Source organism: Mobula hypostoma, chromosome X1, assembly GCF_963921235.1.
Source record: "Mobula hypostoma chromosome X1, sMobHyp1.1, whole genome shotgun sequence".
Taxonomy (NCBI): domain Eukaryota; kingdom Metazoa; phylum Chordata; class Chondrichthyes; order Myliobatiformes; family Myliobatidae; genus Mobula; species Mobula hypostoma.
The window spans coordinates 59,949,954-59,972,903 of record NC_086128.1 but is presented as its reverse complement, the minus strand read 5'-3'; the positions used below and the strand labels follow the sequence as shown (position 1 = coordinate 59,972,903).

Genomic DNA, 22,950 nt, shown 5'->3' with positions numbered 1-22,950 from the left:
ATAATGGGGGAGTCTAGGACCAGATGGCACAACCTCAGAATACAAGGGCATCCCTTTAGACCTGCGATGAGGAGGAATTTCTTTAGCCAGGGGGTGGCGAATCCGTGGAATCCATTGTTACAAGCGGCTCTGGGGGCCAAGTCATTGGGAAAAGCAGAAGTTGATAGGTTCTTGATTAATAAGGGTGTCAAAGTTTATGGGAGAAAGAAGGAAAATGGAGTTGAGAGGGAAAATAAATCAGCCATGATTGAATGCCAGAGCATACGTGATGGGCTGAATGTGCTTAGTCTGCTCTGATATCTTATGGTCTTAAAGAAACAAATTGGTAAATTGGTTTCTTCTTGTCACATGTGCAGTGGTCAAGATCGAACCTGGGTCACGGGAACTGTGAGGCAGCAGATTCTCTGTGTTTCTCCTTGGAAACGGAAAGAGAAGCCCAGATGTGCAGTGATATCCAATAGAAGATGGATTGTACTTCTTGACAGACATATTGATGAGAGTGCATTGGGATACATCTTTTGAAGGGGTGAGCATGATAGAGAGGAAGAGCTGGAATTTTATATGAACCCATACATAGATTTAAGGCACAGATAATTTTTTTTGCATAGCAGGGGAATTAAGGGTTATGGGAAAAAGGCAGGTCAATGGAGCTGAGTCCATGGCCCAATCACCTGTGATCTTATTCAATGGCAGATCAGGTTCAAAGACCCAGATGGACAACTCCTGCTCCTCTTTCTTATCCTCTGACATTTCTGCAGATTTGCTTAAAATCCTATTCTAAGACTCACTGTGCTGAGCCATAATTGCGATCAGAATTGTTTAGTTGTACATATGTTTCTAGTGATCTCCAGTCATCCCAGATTTTAACTCTTGTTGAACGTCCTTTTATTCTGCAATTCTTGGTTGAATCTGTGACTTCCACATTTTGCTTTAAGTCACCAGTTGTGGCACATGGCCTGTGGTAACTTGGTTTAACTTTTCTTGACCTTAGGTTAATGATCCTTGGTCAGTGACATATTGCTGACCTGTCACCATTTATTTATTTTAGTTTTTTTCTTTAAGATAAAGCGCAGAACAGGCCCTTCCAGCCTAACAATCCACACTGCTCAGCAGCTCACCGGTTTAACACTAGTCTAATCACAGGATGGGTGGCGAGGTGGAGATACATCTCTACCAAAGGAGGTGTAAGGCACTCCTTCCCTCTGCTAGCCTGCAGGTCACCCTTGGGCAAGGTGTAGCACCTGCTTAGCCCCTCACCCCCGATCAGGGTGACGCGAAGCCATGGGAGCCATCACAAGTCCTGGTTATGGGACCACTGATACCGATACATTGGTCCTGCCGAAGGATCTCTGCCTGAAACGCCGGCTGTTTATTTTTTTCCATAGCCTGTTGAGTTCCTCCAGCATTGTGTGTGTGTTGCATCTGCAGATGTTCTGGCGTTTGATGGGGTGGAGTTACGTCTCTACCAAAGGAGGTGTAAGGCACTCCTTCCCTCTGCTAGCCTGCAGGTCACCCTTGGGCAAGGTGTAGCACCTGCTTAGCCCCTCACCCCCGATCAGGGTCATGTGAAACCATGGGAGCAGGTGGTGCATGGTCGTATGAGTGGCTAGTACATATCACAAGTGCTGGTTATGCAACTACTGACACCAGGCAGACAATCTTGATAATGTCTGGGGTCACCCATCTCATAAAGACATTGCCCCAGAAGAAGGTGATGGCAAACCACTTGTGTAGAAAAATTTGCCAAGAACAATCATGGTTAATAGACCATGATCACTCACATCATACAACACAGTACATAATGGTGATGATGCTGATGACTAATCACAGGACAATTTACAATGATCATTAACCTACTAACTGGTGCAACTTTGGGCTGTGGTAACTTTGGTTTTGTAGTAAAGGATCAAATGTACTTTTTTCGACCTGGAACTCAGTTATTTGAAAGCACCTCACACAGTGTTGAATCCCTCACTCAGTCTCTCCACAGTGTTGGTTTGTTATTCACGTAACCACTACATCTCAAATGAGGAGCATAGTTTCAGGATGAGTGGTCATCCTTATAAATTGGTAAATTAGTTCATCATTGTCACACGTACCGTGAAACACTTTCTTTTGCATGCCTCCCATACAGATCATTGCATGACAACAGTGCATTGCAGTAGTACAAGGGAAAGCAATCACACAAAGCAGAATATAGAGCGACACACACTAAGTGCTGCAGGAACTCAGCGCGTTAGCAAGATCAGTAGAGAGGAATAAACACTCGATGTTTTGAGCCGGACTTTTCATCAGGACTGGAAATGAAAGGGGAATGAATTTCCAGTAATGAAAAGGAAGGCTTCTTTACTCCTTCTTTCCAGTCCTGATGAAAGGTCTCGACGCGAAACATTGACTCTTTATTCCTCTCCATAGATGCTGCCTGACTTGCTGAGTTCCTCCAGCATTTTGTGTGTTACTCAGAATCAGATATATTGTCACTGATAAGTGCTAAAATGTGTTGTTTTTGTGGCAGCAGATAAGTGTTGCTTAACAAATTACTGTAAGTTGAAATTTAAAATAAATAGATAAATAGTGCAAAAAAAAAAGGAGCAGTGAAGTTATGTTCATGAGTTCATGGACCCTTCAGAAATCTGATAGCACAGTGGAAGAAACTATTCCGAAAACATTGATTGTGGGTCTTCAGGCTCCTATACCATTTTCCGGATGATAGTAATGAGAAGAGGGCATGTCCCAGATGCTGCAGGTCTGTAATGATGGATATCACCTTTTTGAGGCAGCGTCTTTTGATGCTGGGGAGGCTAGTGCCTGTGATGGAGCTGAGTCGACAACCCTCTGAGGCCTCTTACAATCCTGTGCATTGGTGCCTCCATACCAGACAACAATGTAGCCAGTTGGAATGCACTCCACAGTATACCTTTAACAATTTGCTGGAATCAAAGTACAAAGTAAATTTTTATTATCGGAGTGCATACATGTCACTACATACATCCCCGAGATTCATTTTCCTGCAGGCATACTCAGCAGATCTGCAGAATAATAACTATAACAGGATCAAAGAAAGATCAAGTAGAGTGCAGAAAACAACAAACTGTGCAATAAATAACGAAAGCATGAAATAACAAGATAAAGAGTCCTTAAAGTGAGATCTAATGTTCATCTAATGTAGATGAACTGAACACACTGATGAGGGAGAGGGAGAAGTAGAGAGTCCTTCATCGTGTCCGACGCCGGCCCCCTAGGACTGAGTCGACGTCGTAGTAGTAAAGTGAGATCATCTCAATGAATGGGCAGTAAGTGTAGTTATCCCCCCTTGTTCAAGAGCCTGATGGTTAAGGGGTAGTAACTGTTCTGGAACCCGGTGGTGCGATCCCTGAGGCTCTTGTAACTTTTACCTGATGTGAGAAAAGAGCATGGCCTGGGTGATGAGGATCTTTGAGGAAAGAGTCTTTGTTGACATGCCAAATCTCCTGAAGCTCCTAATGAAGTGCAGCAGTGCCTTCTTTGAGATTACTTCAATGAGTACTAACCAGATGGGTCACTCCCACAGTTTGGTAATTTCATACTTCATGTTACTGTTAACCGATCTTTATCTAATTAATTACTTGAATTTAAATCTGTTCCCTGCTATGGTGGGATTTGAACTCGCAACCCTGAATCAATACTCCAGCAACAGGATGCTAATCCAGTAATTTAGCTACTGTGTTACCATTGACAATGTTTTTCTCCCTCGATGCAAGCTCTGTTCTGGGTGACGTGAGCATTGAACAGCTCCAGAGTCACTTGACAAATCAGTGCACAATATTAGCATTTTTTGTGCGTGTTCTTTCTATTTTTGGACACAGATCTGAGCTGAGTGGCCAGAAAAGGGAGATAATTTGCTCCCCATCTGTCACTGCAGTGCAGTCGTACTGCATGAGGATTGAGACCCTGCTGACTTTTGTTCTGAACTCAATTTACTCTTTGACTCTGGTTAATAAATTAGAGTCGTAGAGCGCTGCAGCACAGAAACAGGCCCTTCAGTTTATGTAATCTGTGCTAAACTGATGTCCAAACAAGAATCCCAGCTACCCACAGGGAATGGGATCCTGAACCACAGTCATGCTGCTTACTGTTGTTGACCTCAAAAAGTTGACATCCATGAGTTTGTGCCTAGACTCACCAACCTGCAGCTGGACCATAACCCAACATAGTACCCCTCCCATCCATGTATTTATCCAAACTTCTGTCCACCACTTCTGACAGTTTGCACCACCGTCTGAGTGAAGAGGTTTCCCTCTCAGGTTCGCCTTAAGTATTTCACTTTTACCCTTAAACTACAACCTCTAGTTCTAGTCTCAGTGGAATCTGACTTGAATTTTCAGTAAAAGCCTGCGTGAAGTTACCTTTGCACTCTACTCATTTGCAGTCTTCCTTCATTTAGATAACAGTTTATTCCTCCTAAAGAAGTACATGACCTCACACATTCCTACATTAAAAACCATTTGCCAAGAATGGTATTTTTAACAAATATTTCGCCTCTGTGAGAAAATCATGGTTGCTCAAGAGCAAAGGGAAGCAAGTAGGGATATTTTAAGAATCAGAATCAGGTTCATTATGACTGACATACGATGTGAAATCTGTTGTTTTGCAGCAGCAGTCAGTGCAAAGGCAGGAAGATCTATAAGTTACAAAATAAATAGTGCAACAAAAAAGAATAATAGCATTGACAGTTCAGGAATCTGATAGCAGAGGAGAAGGAGCTGTTCCTAGAACGTAGAAGGTTGAGGGGAGATTTGATAGAGATATACAAAATATGGAGGGTATCTTCATCATTATTACGTGCCAAGTCATGTGATGTAGGTGATCGTAGTCTATGACCATTATTGTTCTTGGCAACTTTGCAACAGAAGTGGTTTGCCATCGCCTTTTTCTGGGCAGTGTCTTTACAAGATGGGTGATCCCAGCCATTATCAATACTCTTCAGAGATTGTCAGCAGTCACATCACCAGGACTTGTGATCTGCACCGGCTGCTCGTACGACCATCCACCACCTGCTCCCATGGCTTCATGTGACATTGATTGACGGGGAGAAGGTGGTGGTGCTAAGCAGTCACTACACCTTGCCCAAGGGTGACCTGCAGGCTACAGGAGGGAAAAAATGCCTTACACCTCCTCTGATAGAGATTTATTTCCACCCTGCTACCCTGTGAGAGGTATGGATAGGGTAACTCCAAGCAGGCTTTTTCTTCTGAGGTTGGGTGAGACTACAGCTAGAGATCATGGATTAAGGGTGAAAGGTGAAATGTCTAAGGGGAACATGAGGAGAAAGGTCTTCACTCAGGGTCATCAGAGTGTGGAACAAGCTGCCAGCACAAGTGGTGGACATGATTTCGATTTCAGTGTTTAAGAGAAGTTTGGATGGAAAGGATAGGAAAAGCTATGCTCCAGGTGCAGGTCAATGGGAATAGGCAGTTTAAATGGATTAGATGTGCTGTAGTTTTCTATGATTCTAAATGTGGGTCCTCAGGCTCCTGTACTTTCTTTCCAGTGGTAGTAACAAGAAGAGGGCATATCCTGGGTGGTGGGAGTCCTCAGTGATGGATGTCACCTTTTTGAGACTGGCCCCGAAGATTAGGTCCTATGGAATCCACTGAACGCTAGCTTGGTGGTTTCAAAATTGGCTCAAAGGTAGGAAGGAGAAGGTGATGATTGAAGGTTGTTTCTTGGCGTAGTGGTGTGTTGCACGAGTTGATAATGGGACCCTTGTCAAATGTTACTTATTTGGATGCGAATGCTCAAAGCATTGTTCAGTAGTTTGCAGGTGGCATGAAGGTAGGAGATATTGTTGAGCGAAGAAAGTCATTGTAGATTACAGGGGGATCAGTTAGAGAAATGGGCTGAAGAGAGGCAAATGGATTTCAATATAGATAAGTGTCAGGTGATGCATTTTGGAAAGTCAATCTAGGACTTGTACAATAAATGATAGGGCACTAGAGAGTGTAATGGATAGGGTTGCCAATTGTCCCATATTAGTCGGGACATCCCGTATGTTGGGCTAAATTGGTTTGTCCCATACGGGACCGCCCTTGTCCCGTATTTCCCCCACTAAGGTAGAACGTTCCTATGAAACCGTTTGTAAGCGGAAATGGTATACAGGTGTTCCCCGCTTTTCGAACGTTCGCTTTACGAAACCTCACTGTTACAAAAGACCTACATTAGTTCCCTGTTTTCGCTTTCAGAAGGTGTTTTCACTGTTGCGAAAAAAAAGCAGCGCGTGATAAAAATTCAGCGCACGAAAAAATCAGCGCGTGATAAAAGGCAGCGCGTGCCCCGTGGAGCCGCTCTCCCCCAGATTCGGAACGGCATTGCTTAAACACGTGCCTGTGAGCAGCCGTTAGCAAGATGAGTTCTATGGTATCAGAAAAGCCTAAAAGAGCTCGTAAGGGTGTTACACTTAGCGTAAAACTAGACATAGTTAAGCATTTCGATCGTGGTGAACGAAATAAGGACGAAGTGAGTTTGGCTTGTGGAAGCTGGCGAACATGATGTTGAAGAGGTTTTGGCATCCCATGACCAAGAACTGATAGATGAAGAGCTGATGTAATTGGAAGAAGAAAGGATAACAATCGAATCCGAATGCAGTAACGAACTGAACGTGAAGCAACTGTGTGAGATTTTCGCTGCAATGATAAAGTACGACTTTAATTTTGAAAGGGTACGTAAGTTTAAAGGATATTTGCAGGATGGTTTGAGTCCTTACAAAGAACTGTATGATAGAAAAATGCGCGAGGCTCAGCAGTCAAGCAAGCCTTCCACATCAGCCACAGCAGACGACGAACCTTGACCTTCGACATCGAGGCAGGCAGTCATAGGAGGAGATGAGCTGCCTGCCCTGATCGACGATGAGATGACACCCCAGTGTCCCACCACCCCAACACCCAGGCCACAGACAGATACTGATTCGCGGAGAATGCAGCAGTAGCTGGGAGACACGCAGCACATCTTTAAGAAAAAAGACGAAATAAACATGCTATTTAATTAGGTGCCGCCCAACATGTAATTGTCGGCCCAGATCAGAGACGACACAATTGGAAATCAGCTCTGATCTGGGCCGACATTTACGTGCCGGGCGGTACCTAATTAATTAGCTTGTTTATTTCGGCTTTTTTTTAAAAGATGTGCTGTGTGCCTCCCGGCTACCGCTGCACCCCTGCATGCTTCGCGGCAATATATCGGTCGGCGGCCTGGAGGGTGGGGGCCACTACACCACCCCAACCTGCAACGACTCAGTCTAACACACCAGCATCAGTGTGCTCAGCGCTGTCCTGATTCCGGTAAGTGATACGACACTGTACATACATTATTTCTACTTTATATAGGCTGTGTATTTTTACGTGGTATTTGGTATGATTTGGCAGCTTCATAGCTTAAAGGTTACTGGAGAGCGTTTGCGCTGTGTTTTTGCCAACAGCGCTTGCGTGAGATTTTCGCTACGGAGAACAGTGCAGTAATGATTGTGGAAAAGTGTTTCTACTTTATATAGGTTGTGTATTTATCATATCATTCCTGCTTTTCCTAAATGTTACTGTTATTTTAGATTTTATGTGTTATTTGGCATGATTTGGTAGGTTATTTTTGCGTCTGCGAACGCTCACAGAATTTTCCCATATAAACAAATGGTAATTGCTTCTTCGCTTTACGATATTTCGGCTTACGAACCGTTTCATAGGAATGCTCTACCTTCGGATGGCGGGGGAAACCTGTAAAGCAAAGAAGCAATTACTATTTATTTATATGGGAAAAATTTTTGACCGTTCCCAGACCCAAAAAATAACCTACCAAATCATACCAAATAACACATAAAACCTAAAATAACACTAACATATAGTAAAAGCAGGAATGATATGATAAATATACAGCCTATATAAAGTGGAAATAATGTATGTACAGTGTAGTTTCACTTAACAGAATTGGGAAGATTAAGCCAAAACTGATTTGTAGAAAAAAAATCAGCACCCACACGCATGCACACACAGGTACCCGTGCAAGGCTTCATGGTCATGGTAGTCTTTCTCGGGGTAAACACAAGTGTCCCGTATTTGACTGCTACTTTTGTCCCTTATTTGGGAGTGAGAAAGTTGGCAACCCTAGTAATGGAACAGAAAGACTGCATAGTTCATTGAAAGCAGCAACTCAGGTGGATAGGCTGGTGAAAAAAGTATTTAGCACACTGGCCCTCATCAGTTAGGGCAGTAAGTACTTCCGGTTTAAGATGGTGCTGGTGAAGCATAGTGACGCCTTACTGGCAGCAAACAAAACTACTAACTACACTATTAGTCACTCTTCCTCTGGACAGTGATTGCCACAATCAATAGTCTGTAAGTTCCCTTTCAGAGTTGAGCTTTTGAACCGCCTGTATGACCTGGTATTTTTGTGGTGTTGACAGAAGTCTGAAAAGTGCAGGACGGTTGAGGCCTAATCAAGGTGGCGAGGCCCATGCACAAGAGCAGTGATTAAGCCAATGTTTGGCTATTGCTGGAGTGGACGGAGCCAATTCGAAGCGACAGATCTGAGGCGTGGTGAGCTGAGGCAAGGCAGAGTCAAGGTAGTGGAGCCCAGGCCCAAGATTGAGGAGCAAACGGAGATTTGACCACTTTAAGCACCAGACTGAATCGGAAAGGTCGGGTAAAGCTGAATTGAGGTGGCAGGGCCCAGGCTCGATAGCGTATCGAAGTAGCAGGGCCCAGGTACAAGAGCGAGGAACAATCCAATGTTTGGCCAATTTAGGCGTCAGGCCTAATTGAAAAGGTCAGGGTGTTGGGGCCAGAGTTGAGGGACGGGCCAGTATTCAGCTCACTGCTCAATGAGTTTTACTCACCTCTGCACTGAACTGAAGCTGTGGCCTGCAACTAACGGGCTCCTGGACCAGCTACAGTGACGACAGGCTTCGTGGCTGTGAACTCACTTTTGCAAACTTCAGTTCTAAATGTTATTTGCTTCCTTTTTATTGTTTGCACAGTTTGCTCTTTTTTGCACATTGGGCGTTTGCCAGTCTGTTTTAGTGGGTTCCACTGGGTTTCTTTGTTTTGTGGCTGCCTGTAAGGAGACAATTCTCAAGATTGTATATAGTGTACTCTGCATACTTTGATATCAATGTACTTTGAACTTTGAGTTTAGGATTTGGAACATTATGTTGCAGTTGTATAGGTCATTGGTGAGGCTGAACATGGAGTTATGTGGACAGTTTTGGTCACCCTATTCTAGATAAGATGTGGGAACCAGAAAAAGTGCAGAAAAGAGTTAAGAAGATGTTACCAGGATTAGATGACCTGAGTTACAGGCCTGGTCTTTATTTCTTGGAATGTAAAAGAATGAGGGAGCGCCCTTATAGAATTGGTTAAAATTATGAAAAGTGTGGACAAGATGTTTTCCCCCAGGGTAGGAGAGTCCAAAACTAGAGGGTATAGGTTTAGGGTGAGAGGGGAAAGGGACGTGAAGAGCAACTTTTTCTACACAAATGGCGGTGAGTTTCTGGAATGAGCTGCCAGAAGAAGTGCTTGAGGCAGGTGTAATTATATCATTTAAGAAGCACTTGGACAGGTACGTGGAGGGGCAGGGCTTGGACATAAGCCCTGCCTCTCCTTAGAGCGATATGGACCGAACTTAAGGAATTGGGACTAACTGGGTGGGTATAGTGATGACAGGGGCTGCATATGTGCTGTAGTGCTCTATTACTTTGTGTACAGGTTCACTTCCATCAACTCTACTTGTTACATCTTCAGAGAACTCGAGAAAACATTATTTCTTTTTCTAAAACCACGTTGAACTGGATTGATTGCATCAAGCTTCTCTAAATGACTTCCTGTATTTTGTTTGATTATTGACTCCAGCATCTTGCCAACAGCAGATGTTAGGCTAACTGCTTCCCACTTCTTTCCTTCCTCCCTTACAGAACAAGGGAGTCAAAGATTACAAAAGTACATATATGTCACCATATACTATACTGAAATTCATTTTCTTGTGGGCATTCACAGTAGATACAAAGAAACACAATGAAATCAAGTTTCGAAGTACATTTATTATCAAAGTATGTATACAGAATACAACTTTGAGATTCGTCCACAACCAAGAGAAAATCTGCAGATGCTGGAAATCCAAGCAACACACACAAAATGCTGGAGGAACTCAGCAGGCCAGGCAGCATCTATGGAAAAAAGTACAGTCAACGTTTCGGGCCGAAAATCTTCGGCAGGACTGGAGAAAAGAGGCTGAGGAGTAGATTTAAAAGGTAGGGGGAGGGGAGAGAGAACCACCAGGTGACAGGTGAAACCTGGAGGGGGAGGGATGAAGTAAAAAGCTGGAAAGTTGATTAGTGAAAGAGACACCTGGTGATACGTGCTTTTTGTATCTTCTACCCAATGGGAGAGAGGAGAAGTAAGAATACCTCAAGTGGGTGGGTTCTTTGATTATGCTATCTGCCTTATTGAGGCTGTGAGAAGTGTAGACAGAGTCCATAGAGGGGAGGCTGATTTCCTTGATATGCTGCGCTGTGTCCACAGCAATCTGCGGCTTCTTGTGGTCACAAGCAGTGCAGTTGGGATGCTTTTTATGAGAAGAAAATGAACAAGAAAAATTGGTGAGAATTGACAGTGACATGCCAAATATCTTTAGCCTCCTGAGGAAACAGAGGCATGAGATATTGTCTTAAAATTAGAACCAGGATCTTTCTCTCTCTGAGCTCCTTCTCTCACATTATCAATAAATCATTAATTGATTGATTGGTTGTCTGTTGTATCCAATGATAACCGAGGTACCCACGTGGGAGCATTTTTAAAGTGGAAAAGCCACTGCACTCTATTGCTGTCATAAGTTCAAGTCCATTGCTATGAGTAGTCATCAATACTGGGGTGTTCCTTGGTTGCAAAGGATGACCATATGCCTTCTTTGTGCTTTTTTTTCTGGAAATTCCAAAACCTGTACTGATTGTTGTGAGGTAAAACTACTAAAGTTCAATTATCTATGTCCGATGGATAAGTTACGATCATGTTCATCCACTATTGATGAATGCCAGAGCACAGGCCCGAGGCTGATTAAACTGTCATGTGTTCCTGTGTTCATACTTGCTTATAGGATATCTCATCTAGTGATAAATTTGGGCAGATGGGGCTCATCAGCTGTGGTTGGCAGCTCATCTAGGAGAAGAAAAACTCTGATCTCAAACTCCTCTGCCTTGCGGTTATACCCACTCATGGGGAAAATTCCAAAGCTGGAGTCCCTAAGGCAGTCCTACGTTTAGAGCAACATTGACTGGCAACTCCTGCGATGCCGCTGGTGCAAAACTGTATTGGTCTCTGCTGTTCCTTTGGATTCATCAGTATGGTTGTAGATGGGTCATATTCTGCATGGAGGCCGGTGACCAGTGGTGTGCCTCAGGGATCTGTTCTGGGACAGAGGAATTGAGGATATAAAAAAAAATCATTTTGAACCTATGTAACCTGGCTAAAAGAATAATTGGGACTGAATAGGAATTTTTGAACTGAAGTAAACTCTGTCTTCAGCAGTTAGCTAAAAGAAACCAGCTTATACTAGTTCTCTCTTAATTTGCAGAGAGACATTGAGAATTTGATAAATTGTACATTGTACCCTTGCTTGAGTGGGGTGGGGGCGGACTCACTGATAAGGACAGGAATGAACATCTGTCTGTAATTAAGTCAGGGCCTAGCAAAAGGAATGACTGATAAGGACTGGACAGCACATCCATCTGTAATTAAACCTTGATTTAGCGGACTCTCTTACCTGTAACTAAGTTTTGCACCAACAGACTTGGTGGGCGTACCAGTTCAAATAACATCTTGCAACAGTAATGTATAGGGCTTACTATGTATAAATATACAGCTGTAACCTGACTAAGTGGGCCCACTTGTCGGATGGTGGCAGTACTTATGTGTCTTCCCTTCAACAACTGGGTCTCAAACTCCTGCAGGAGGGTGCGCAATAAACTGTTGTAACTATAAAAAGCTGTCTCCCGAGTTTTATTAAGATTCGACTTTAACAGGACCCCTGCTCTTTGTGATTTCTATAAATGACCTGGATGAAGAAGTGGAGGGATGGGTTAGTAAATTTGCTGATGACACAAAGGTTGGGGGTGTTGTGGATAGTGTGGAGGGCTGTCAGAGGTTACAGTGGGATATTGATAGGATGCAAAACTGGGCTGAGAAGTGGCAGATGGAGTTCAACCCAGATAAGTGTGAGGTGGTTCATTTTGGTAGGTCAAATATGATGGCAGGATATAGCATTAATGGCAAGACTCTTGGCAGTGTGGAGGATCAGAGGGTTCTCGGAGTCCGTGTCCATTGGATGCTTAAAGCTGCTACGCAGGTTGACTCTGTGTTTAAGAAGGCATACGATGCATTGGCTTTCATCAATCGTGGGATTGAGTTTAGGAGCCGAGAGTTGATGTTACAGCTATGTAGGACCCTGGTCAGATCCCACTTGGAGTACTGTCTCAGTTCTGGTCGCCTCACTACAGGAAGGACATGGAAACCATAGAAAGGGTGTAGAGGATATTTACAAGGATGTTGCCTGGATTGGGGAGCATGCCTTATGAGAATAGGTTGAGTGAACTTGGCCTTTTTTCCTTGGAGTGACGGAGGATGAGAGGTGACCTGATACAGGTGTACAAGAGGCATTGATCGTGTGGATAGTCAGAGACTTTTTCCCAGGGCTGAAATGGCTAGCACAAAAGGACATAGTTTTAAGGTGCTTGGAAGTAGGTAGAGAGGAGATGTCAGGAGCAAGTTCTTTACACAGAAAGTGGTGAGTGTGTGGAATGGGCTGCTGGTGGAGATGGTAAAGGCGGAAATGATAAGGTCTTTTAAGAGACTCCTGGATGGCTACATGGAGCTTAGAAAAATAGAGGGCTATGGCTAAGCATAGGTAGTTCTAAGGTAAGGACATGTTCAGCACAGCTTTGTGGGCTGAAGGGCCTGTATTGTGCTGTAGATTTTCTATGTTTCTATGTGGAGAGGGGCAGCCTGTTGCATGGACAACAGCTTACTGTCCAAATCGTACTACCCTGGCTTGCATATCATGTAGACCAGCGGTCCCCAACCACCGGGCTGCAAAGTATGTGCTACCAGGCCATGAGGAAACGATATGAGTCAGCTGCATCTTTCCTCATTCCCTGTCACGTACTGTTGAATTTAAACATAGGGTTGCCAACTTTCCCGTATTTGCCGGGACATCCCGTATATTGGGCTAAATTGGTTTGTCCCGTATTTCCCCCGCTAAGGTAGAGCGTTCCTATGAAATCTTTTGTGCTGAAATGACGTGAAGCGAAGAAGCAATTACCATTAATTTATATGCGAAAAATTATCTGAGTGTTCCCAGACCCAAAAAATAACCTAACAAATCATACCAAATAACACATAAAACCAAAAATAAATAATAGTAACATATAGTAAAAGCAGAAATGATATGATAAATACACAGCCTATATAAAGTAGAAATAATGTATGTACAGTATAGTCGGGAAGATGAAGGCAAAACAGATTTGTGTGAGAAAAATTGGCACGTACGCACATGCACATGTCACGCATGCGCACACAGGGGCTCACGCAAGGCTTCATGCTTATGGTAGTCTTTTTAGGGTAAAGTGTCCTGGGATTTGACTGCTACCTTTGTCCCTTATTTGGGAGTGAGAAAGTTGGCAACCTTAACTGTAAAAGACATGTTGAGGTGAGTTTAACCCTACTTGAGCACCCCCCTCCCCCTCCGGTCGGCCGGTCCGCAAGAATATTGTCAATATTAAACTGGTCCGCGGTGCAAAAAAGGTTGGGGACCCCTGTTGTAGACAGCTAGGGTGCAGTATCCCACATCGACCCCAACAGACTATATTTTTAATTGTAATTTATAGTATATTCAAAGATTCTAAATTTAGTTGTTCTCAAAGGTTGTATGCAGCATACAACCCTGTGATCAGTCTTCCCCACAGTCAGCCATGAAACAAAGAAAACTGTGGAATCCGTTCAAAGAAAAACATCGATCACACTCCCCCCACACATGCAAAAAAACACCAATTTGCACAAATGATAACAAAAAAATGTGCGAAAGACACAGAATATTAAAAAAATATCCATAGAGTCCAGGCATTCTTAGATCAGTATATTTTATGAATTGCACTGTAATGCTGTTGCAAAACAATAAATTTCATGACATATGTCAGTGATAATCAACCTGATCTGATTCTGATTATTTTGTGATTTTCCCCCCTCGTTTATCACTGTCTCTGAACCAGTTCCTCGCTGGAATTTAATTAATTGCACTAAATTGAGAAGGATTGAGATTTTAAACATTCATGATTTTTTGGAATAATAAAACCTGGTTGGTCATTTTAATGACTCTTTTTAATAAGTTATGTAAATTCATCACAAATAATGATCTGGGAATGTACCACTTCAGCTCGATATTAATAGATCCTTGCAAAGATTTCAGCAGCAGAGAAGATGGGTAACACTTGGGACACCATGCTGTCTTAAATCTGACCATCTTTGTAATATCCAGCCAAGTGACCATCTTTATGGATTCCGCATGTCATCTAAAACTTTGACAAACTTTTATAGATGCATGGTGGATATTATCCTGACTGGTTGCATTACAGCCTGGTATGGAAACACCAATACCCAAAAATGGAAAAACCTCCAAAAAGTAGGGGATATAGCTCAGTCCATCACAGGAAAAGCCCTCCCCACTATTGAGTACATCTACAAGGAGCACTGCCACAAGAAACATTATCCACCATCAAGGGCCCAGACCATCAAGGCCATATTCTCATGTTGCTATTGGAAGAAGGTACAGGAGCCTTAGGACCCACACCACCAGGTTCAGGAACAGTTATTACCCCTCAACCATCAGGCTCCTGAACCAGAGGAGATAACATCACTCACCTCAACACTAAACTGATTCCACAACCTATAGCAACAGGAATTCTGCAGATGCTGGAAATTCAAGCAACACACATAAAAGTTGCTGGTGAACACAGCAGGCCAGGCAGCGTCTCTAGGAAGAGGTGCAGTCGACGTTTCAGGCTGAGACCCTTCGTCAGGACTAACTGAAGGAAGAGTGAGTAAGGGATTTGAAAGTTGGAGGGGGAGGGGGAGATCCAAAATGATAGGAGAAGACAGGAGGGGGAGGAATGGAGCCAAGAGCTGGACAGGTGATAGGCAAAAGGGATACGAGAGGATCATGGGACAGGAGGTCTGGGAAGAAAGACAAGGTGGGGCGGGACCCAGAGGATGGGCAAGGGGTATATTCAGAGGTACAGAGGGAGAAAAAGGAGAGTGAGAGAAAGAATGTGTGCATAAAAATAAGTACCAGATGGGGTACAAGGGGGAGGTGGGGCATTAGCGGAAGTTAGAGAAGTCGATGTTCATGCCATCAGGTTGGAGGCTACCCAGACGGAATATAAGGTGTTGTTTGGTTGGAGGAACAACACCTTATATTCCATCTGGGTAGCCTCCAACCTGATGGCATGAACTTCGACTTCTCTAACTTCCGCTAATGCCCCACCTCCCCCTCGTACCCCATCTGGTACTTATTTTTATACACACATTCTTTCTCTCACTCTCCTTTTTCTCCCCCTGAATATACCCCTTGCCCATCCTCTGGGTCCCCCCCCCCCCGTCCTTGTCTTTCTTCCTGGACCTCCTGTCCCATGATCCTCTCGTATCCCTTTTGCCTATCACCTGTCCGGCTCTTGGCTCCATCCCTCCCCCTCCTGTCTTCTCCTATCATTTTGGATCTTCCCCTCCCCCTCCAACTTTCAAATCCCTTACTCACTCTTCCTTCAGTTAGTCCTGACGAAGGGTCTCGGCCTGAAACGTCGATTGCACCTCTTCCGAGAGATGCTGCCTGGCCTGCTGCGTTCACCAGCAACTTTTATGTGTGTTGCCACAACCTATAGACTCACTTTCAAGGACTCTACAACTCATGCTCTCAGTATTATTCATCTATTTTATTATTATTTGCTTGATCTGTCTTTTGCATATTGGTTGTTTGTTAGTCTTTGTTATTTATAGTTTTTCATAAATTCTATTATATTACTGTAAATGCCTACAAGAAAATGAATCTCAGGGTAGTAAACTGTGACATATATGTACTTCGATAATAAACTTATTTCAAACTTTGAACCTTCATAATTTCCATCCAAACGAATATCTGTCCAATGGTTTACTTAGTGATTTGCACACTCACACTCTATAACACTTGCATTCATGCACAGACACACAAACGCATGCACTACTTAGACTGCATCTACAGTGGCCTAAGCATCTGTGCATGCATGCACCAGTTTATAGTTACACATGCACACTCATGCATGTGCACACTTGAACACGTGTGTGCTTTCACCTGTGTCTGAGTTTTTGATGTGTTATGCTCTGGATATGCCGATAGAGATCAAGATGGTGCCAAGCTATGATCTCTGTCAACGCCGCGGCTTAGACTTGGGTTTTTGTTTTAGTTTTGTTGGTATGGTTTTGTGAACAGAGAGGTTAGGGGTCAGGTTAAGGGATGTGTGGGAATTGGAGGATAGGCCAGAGTCAAAGTCTCTGCTCCGCGTTTGAAGGTCAGTGGTGGGGGGACGGTCAGATGTCACCCAGCAGATCAGTGAAGTTATTTGGGGTCCCATCAGTGGGATTGGTGTTCAAGGCCTTCAGAATCCTGTCATCAGCGAGTTTGGCATTAGAGGCCTGGAGCTCAGGTCTTTATCCAGGGTCCTCCAGACATCCCACTCTGCAAAAACTGATTTCAGGGAGGTAGCGCCCCCGCCCCCTGCAACCCCATATTCCCCCCCCCCCCGTAGACCTCCAAGGGTGTATGTAATACTTTGTTTAGTGATTTTGTCTAATCTGTAAGCCAAGTTGGGTATATGCAGAAAATGTGACATTAAAATATGTACTTATATTATCATGTTTATTCTGTTTCAACTTTAAGCAAGTCTACAGGGAGTTTGGCCTCATCACGTAGGACATCAATAGCGTAGCTCCTTAGCAACCAGCCAGCTAGTTTAAATAACGTTAGCTATGCTAATGAACGAATGATACCTCTTAAGCTCACCAAACGTGTCTTTTACAGTCTTAACCCACCATGGGCAATAGAAAAGTCATTGTTGCAAACAGTGCAGCGAGCAACACTGCCATTATTTTTGACCCCTATTAGGCAGAGTTACACTTTAGGGTAGTCTGGGGTGAAGTGCGTTTTATATATTTTTTTGAAACACTCTGCCATGGCGGTGCAGGACACGAAACTGAACTGATGGAGAGACAGAGGTCCCTCTCCCGTCTCTCTCAGATTCCATCGTCAGCTCCTGGGTACTCAGAGGCTCCATCTTCCTCTCACCCCAACCCTCCCCTCTCCACTGATGCCCCCTGCCTCCCCCCTCCTCCCTCTGATCCCAGCTCTCATCCGTGCCGGGTCTTTACCATCCCCTCCGACCTTCAACTGTCGGAGGCAGAACGTTCTGTCCTCAGTAAGGGCCTCACCTTTGTCCCCCTTCGTCCACACCTCAGCGAGTTCTGTGTTCACCATGATGCGGAACTTTTCTTCCGCCGTCTCCGAGCCTACTTCTTTGGCAGGGACTCTTCCACCCCCACCGATGACCCCTTCTCCCGTCTTCAACCCTCCTCTTCTTCATGGACACCCCGCTCTGGTCTTCTGCCTGCTCTGGATCTCTTTATCGCTAACTGCCGACGGGACATCAACCGTCTCGACTTCACTGCACCTTGTCCCCATTCCAACCTCACTCCTTCGGAACGCTCTGCTCTCCACTCCCTCCGCACTAATCCTAACCTTACTATTAAACCCACCGATAAGGGAGGTGCTGTTGTAGTCTGGCGTACTGACCTCTACCTTGCCGAGGCACAGCGACAACTCACGGATACCTCCTCTTATTTACCCCTCGATCGTGACCCCACTAAGGAGCACCAGGCCATTGTCTCCCACACCATCACCGACTTTATCCGCTCAGGGGATCTCCCATCCACTGCTACCAACCTTATAGTTCCCACACCCCGCACTTCTCGTTTCTACTTCCTACCCAAGATCCACAAACCTGCCTGTCCTGGCCGACCTATTGTCTCAGCTTGCTCCTGCCCCACCGAACTCATTTCTGCATACCTCGACATGGTTTTATCCCCCCTTGTTCAATCCCTTCCTACCAATGTTCGTGACACTTCTCACGCTCTTAAACTTTTCGATGATTTTAAGTTCCCTGGCCCCCATCGCTTTATTTTCACCCTGGATGTCCAGTCCCTATATGGTTCCATCCCCCGTCAGGAAGGTCTCAAAGCTTCTTTTTGGATTTCAGACCTAATCAGTTCCCCTCTACCACCACTCTGCTCTGTCTAGTGGAATTAGTCCTTACTCTTAATAATTTCTCCTTTGGCTCCTCCCACTTCCTCCAAACTAAAGGTGTAGCTATGGGCACCCGTATGGGTCCTAGCTATGCCTGCCTTTTTGTTGGGTTTGTGGAACAATCTATGTTCCAAACCTATTCTGGTATCTGTCCCCCACTTTTCCTTCGCTACATCGACGACTGCATTGGCGCTGCTTCCTGCACGCATGCTGAGCTCGTTGACTTTATTAACTTTGCCTCCAACTTTCACCCTGCCCTCAAGTTTACCTGGTCCATTTCCGACACCTCCCTCCCCTTTCTAGATCTTTCTGTCTCTATCTCTGGAGACAGCTTATCTACTGATGTCTACTATAAGCCTACTGACTTTCACAGCTATCTGGACTATTCCTCTTCTCACCCTGTCTCTTGCAAAAGTGCCATCCCCTTCTCGCAATTCCTCCGTCTCCGCCGCATCTGCTCTCAGGATGAGGCTTTTCATTCTAGGACGAGGGAGATGTCTTCCTTTTTTAAAGAAAGGGGCTTCCCTTCCTCCACTATCAACTCTGCTCTCAAAGACATCTCCCCCATTTCACGCACATCTGCTCACACTCCATCCTCCCGCCACCCCACTAGGAATAGGGTTCCCCTGGTCCTCACCTACCACCCCACCAGCCTCCGGGTCCAACATATTATTCTCCGTAACTTCTGCCACCTCCAACGGGATCCCACCACTAAGCACATCTTTCCCTCCCCTCCTCTCTCTGCTTTCCGCAGGGATCGCTCCCTACGCGACTCTCTTGTCCATTCGTCCCCCCCCATCCCTCCCCACTAATCTCCCTCCTGGCACTTATCCTTGTAAGCGGAACAAGTGCTACACATGCCCTTACACTTCCTCCCTTACCACCATTCAGGGCCCCAGACAGTCCTTCCAGGTGAGGCGACACTTCACCTGTGAGTCGGCTGGGGTGATACACTGCGTCCGGTGCTCCCGATGTGGCCTTCTATATATTGGTGAGACCCGACGCAGACTGGGAGACCGCTTTGCTCTGTCCGCCAGAGAAAGCAGGATCTCCCAATGGCCACACATTTTAATTCCACATCCCATTCCCATTCTGACATGTCTATCCACGGCCTCCTCTACTGTAAAGATGAAGCCACACTCAGGTTGGAGGAACAACACCTTATATTCCGTCTGGGTAGCCTCCAACCTGATGGCATGAACATTGACTTCTCAAACTTCCGCTAATGCCCCACCTCCCCGTCGTACCCCATCCGCTATTTATTTTTATACACACATTCTTTCTCTCACTCTCCTTTTTCTCCCTCTGTCCCTCTCACTATACCCCTTGCCCATCCTCTGGGATCCCCCCCTCGTCTTTCTCCCTGGGCCTCCTGTCCCATGATCCTCTCATATCCCCTTTGCCAATCACCTGTCTAGCTCTTGGCTCCATCCCTCCCCCTCCTGTCTTCTCCTATCATTTTGGATCTCCCCCTCCCCCTCCCACTTTCAAATCTCTTACTCACTCTTCCTTCAGTTAGTCCTGACGAAGGGTCTCGGCCCGAAACATCAACTGTACCTCTTCGTAGAGATGCTGCCTGGCCTGCTGCGTTCACCAGCAACTTTGATGTGTGTTGCTTGAATTTCCAGCATCTGCAGAATTCCTGTTGTTTGCTGTCGACTGTAAAGCCCGTCCACAAATAAAACTGATAGGTTTTAGCACAAAGTGAGATCAATCAGGATGCTCGCTCTCGATCTCTCTCCCGCTCCCGATCTCGCTCCAGCTCCCGCTCTCGATCTTGCTCCCACTCCAGCTCCTGCTCTCGCTCTCCCTCTCCCTCTCAAAAAAATCAATTTCCGGGATATTGTATATAATTTGCAGGTGTCAGGGAGCTGTCATCAATATGCGGGAGACTCCCGGAACTTCCGGGAGAGGTGGGATGTCTGGTCCTCATTTGTTATCATCCGCAAGCCCTGGTCAAAGATCGAAGCCCGAAGGTCGATCAGAGGTCCAGATCAAATCCTGAAGTTTGATCATAAGTGGAGAAGTCGAGGCTCAAAGGCTAGTGCCTGAATCTGCGAGTTCGCTGGGGAAGTCAGGGGCCAGTGTCTGCGAGTTCCAACCACTGCAAGCTGGAAGATGGCCTGCCCTGGCATTAGAGGACTTATTTTGCTGTTTGCTGCTTTGCTGCTTGGTATGTTCTGTTTTGTTGGGTTCTGTATTGTCCTGCTGAGCATTATGGGCATGCTGTGTTGGTGCTGGAATGAGGCAACACTTGCAGGCTGCCTCCCAGCACATCCTTCCGTGAGCTGGTTGTTAGTGCAAACGACACATTTCACTGTATGTTTCAAAGTACATGTGATAAATAAATCTGAATCTGAATTTGTTTTAGGGATGTGGACTGTGTCTGCTTGGGTGAATTATTGGAGGACAACTGTAGTGTCCCTGGTGATACAGGGGAGGGAGGAAAAGAACCGTCTGTCAGAGGAAGTGGTTTCACTGGATAGAATTTGGCTTGAGCGGAGGCTAAGAGATAAGCTGCTATTCACTAATTGAAAAGACACATTAAAAATTAATATTAGTCATGATTTGACGTCAAGGAATTGTGTCTTGCCCTGTTGCTAAGATTAATGAGGCTGGACCAAAGCAATTAATTTACCCACTTTGTAGAATCTCTTTCAGGAGGATGGCAAATGTTATTCCTTTGTTCAGATGCAGATTTATTTATCACGTGTACATCAAGACATACAGTGAAATGAATTGTTTTCATTAACAACCAACACAACATAAGGATGTGCTGGGGACAGCCCACAAGTGTTGCCACACACTCTGGTGCCAACATAGCGTGGGCATAATGTTCAGTGGAATGACACAGAACACAACAAAACAGAACATAGCAAGCAACAAACCCCTTTATTTTCTCCCTCCCACCTCTGCACATGCACAGGCCTCTAACCCAAGGACGGGTCACCTTCGGCCTCCAGCCTCCAGCCTCCAGCGGACTCATGGATTCACAGACACTGGGCTCCGACTTCTCCAGTAGACGCACAGAGATTCTCAGACTTGGGATTCCTGCCATCGGCGTTGGCTTCTGGACTTTCAATTGACCTTCACGCTTCAATCCAGACCTCTGGTCAGCCTTTGGTCTTCGATCTGGACCTCCAGATTTCAGGAAAAGTGATAGGGATAACTGTAGGAATTATAGACCAAGGATCTATAATTACATCAGTGGTGGCAAACTATTGGAGAAGATTCTTAGAGACAGGATTTACAAGCATTTGTAAGAAGCAGAGTCTGATTACAAATCATCAACATGGCTTTGAGGGGCAGGTCATGCTTCACAAGTCTGATTGAATTCTCTGAGAAGTGACAAAGTAAATTAATGAAGGTAGAATCAGAATCAGAATTAGGTTTAATATTACCGGCATATATTGTGAAATTTATGGCTACAACTACGCAAAAGCATTCAGTCATCATTTGACACAGGCAACATCCGTGGAGTGTACGAGGGGATCAAAAAAGCCATCGGGCCAACCCAGAGCAAGTCAGCACCATTGAAAACCATAACAGGCGAGACCATCAATGACAAAGGCAAGCAGATGGAGAGACGGGTGGAGCATTACTCTGAACTCTTCTCCAGAGAAAACAGCGTCTCGAACAGCGGGCTAGATGCCGTGGAATGCCTGCCTGTCATGGAGGAACTTGATGCATTGCCGACTGCCGAAGAGCTGAGTAAAGCCATCATCAACCTGCCCACTGGGAAGGCACCAGGATTGGATGGTATTCCACCAGAGGCCATCAGATGCACAAAGGGCATCCTGCTAAACCACCTGCACCCTCTCCTCTGCACCCTTTCTATAGTTTCCACATCCTTCCTGTAGTGAGGTGACCAGAAGTGAGCAGAGTACTCCAAGTGGAGTCTGACCAAGGTCCTATATAGCTGTAACATTACCTCTCGGTTCTGAAACTCAATCCCACTGTTGATGAAGGCCAATGCACCGAATGCCTTCTTAACCAGAGTCAACCTGTGCAGCAACTTTGAGTGTCCTGTGGACTTGGACCCCAAGATCCCTCTGATCCTCCACACTGCCAAGAGTCTTACCATTAATACTATATTCTGCCATTGTATTTGACCTACCAAAATGAACCACCTCACACTTATCTGGGTTGAACTCCATCTGCCACTTCTCAGCCCAGTTCGGCATCCCATCGATGTCCCACTGTAACCTCTGACTGCCCTCCACACTATCCACAACACCCCCAACCTTTGTGTCATCAGCAAACTTACTAACCCATCCCTCCACTTCCTCATCCAGGTCATTTATAAAAATCACAAAGAGTAGGGGTCCCAGAACAGATCCCTGAGGCACACACTGGTCACCAATCTCCATGCAGAATATGACCCGTCTACAACCATATATATTTTGAAAGATTGAACTTGAAAGCAGAGTAAAAAGTTAATAATAGGATGCCCGGCAGTGTGGAGGAACAGAGGGACCTTGGGGTCCACGTCCATAGAACCCTCAAAGTTTTCATGCATGTTGATAGGGTGGTTAAGAAGTTATACGGAGCGTAGGA

At 45.2% G+C, this 22,950-nt stretch overlaps 1 protein-coding gene across 7 annotated transcripts in view; it reads left to right on the top strand.

The window, feature by feature from the left end:
• Positions 1-22,950, top strand: part of srcin1a (SRC kinase signaling inhibitor 1a) — a 578,647-nt gene that overhangs the window by 443,609 nt on the left and 112,088 nt on the right. The window contains exon 2 of one of the 7 annotated variants that reach the window (XM_063037432.1): positions 357-526. The exons of the other annotated variants lie outside the window; for them this stretch is intronic. Coding sequence (XP_062893502.1) covers positions 494-526 — 33 coding nt within the window. The 5' untranslated portion in view covers positions 357-493. The remainder of the gene's footprint in view (positions 1-356; positions 527-22,950) is intronic. 7 annotated transcript variants of the gene reach the window in all.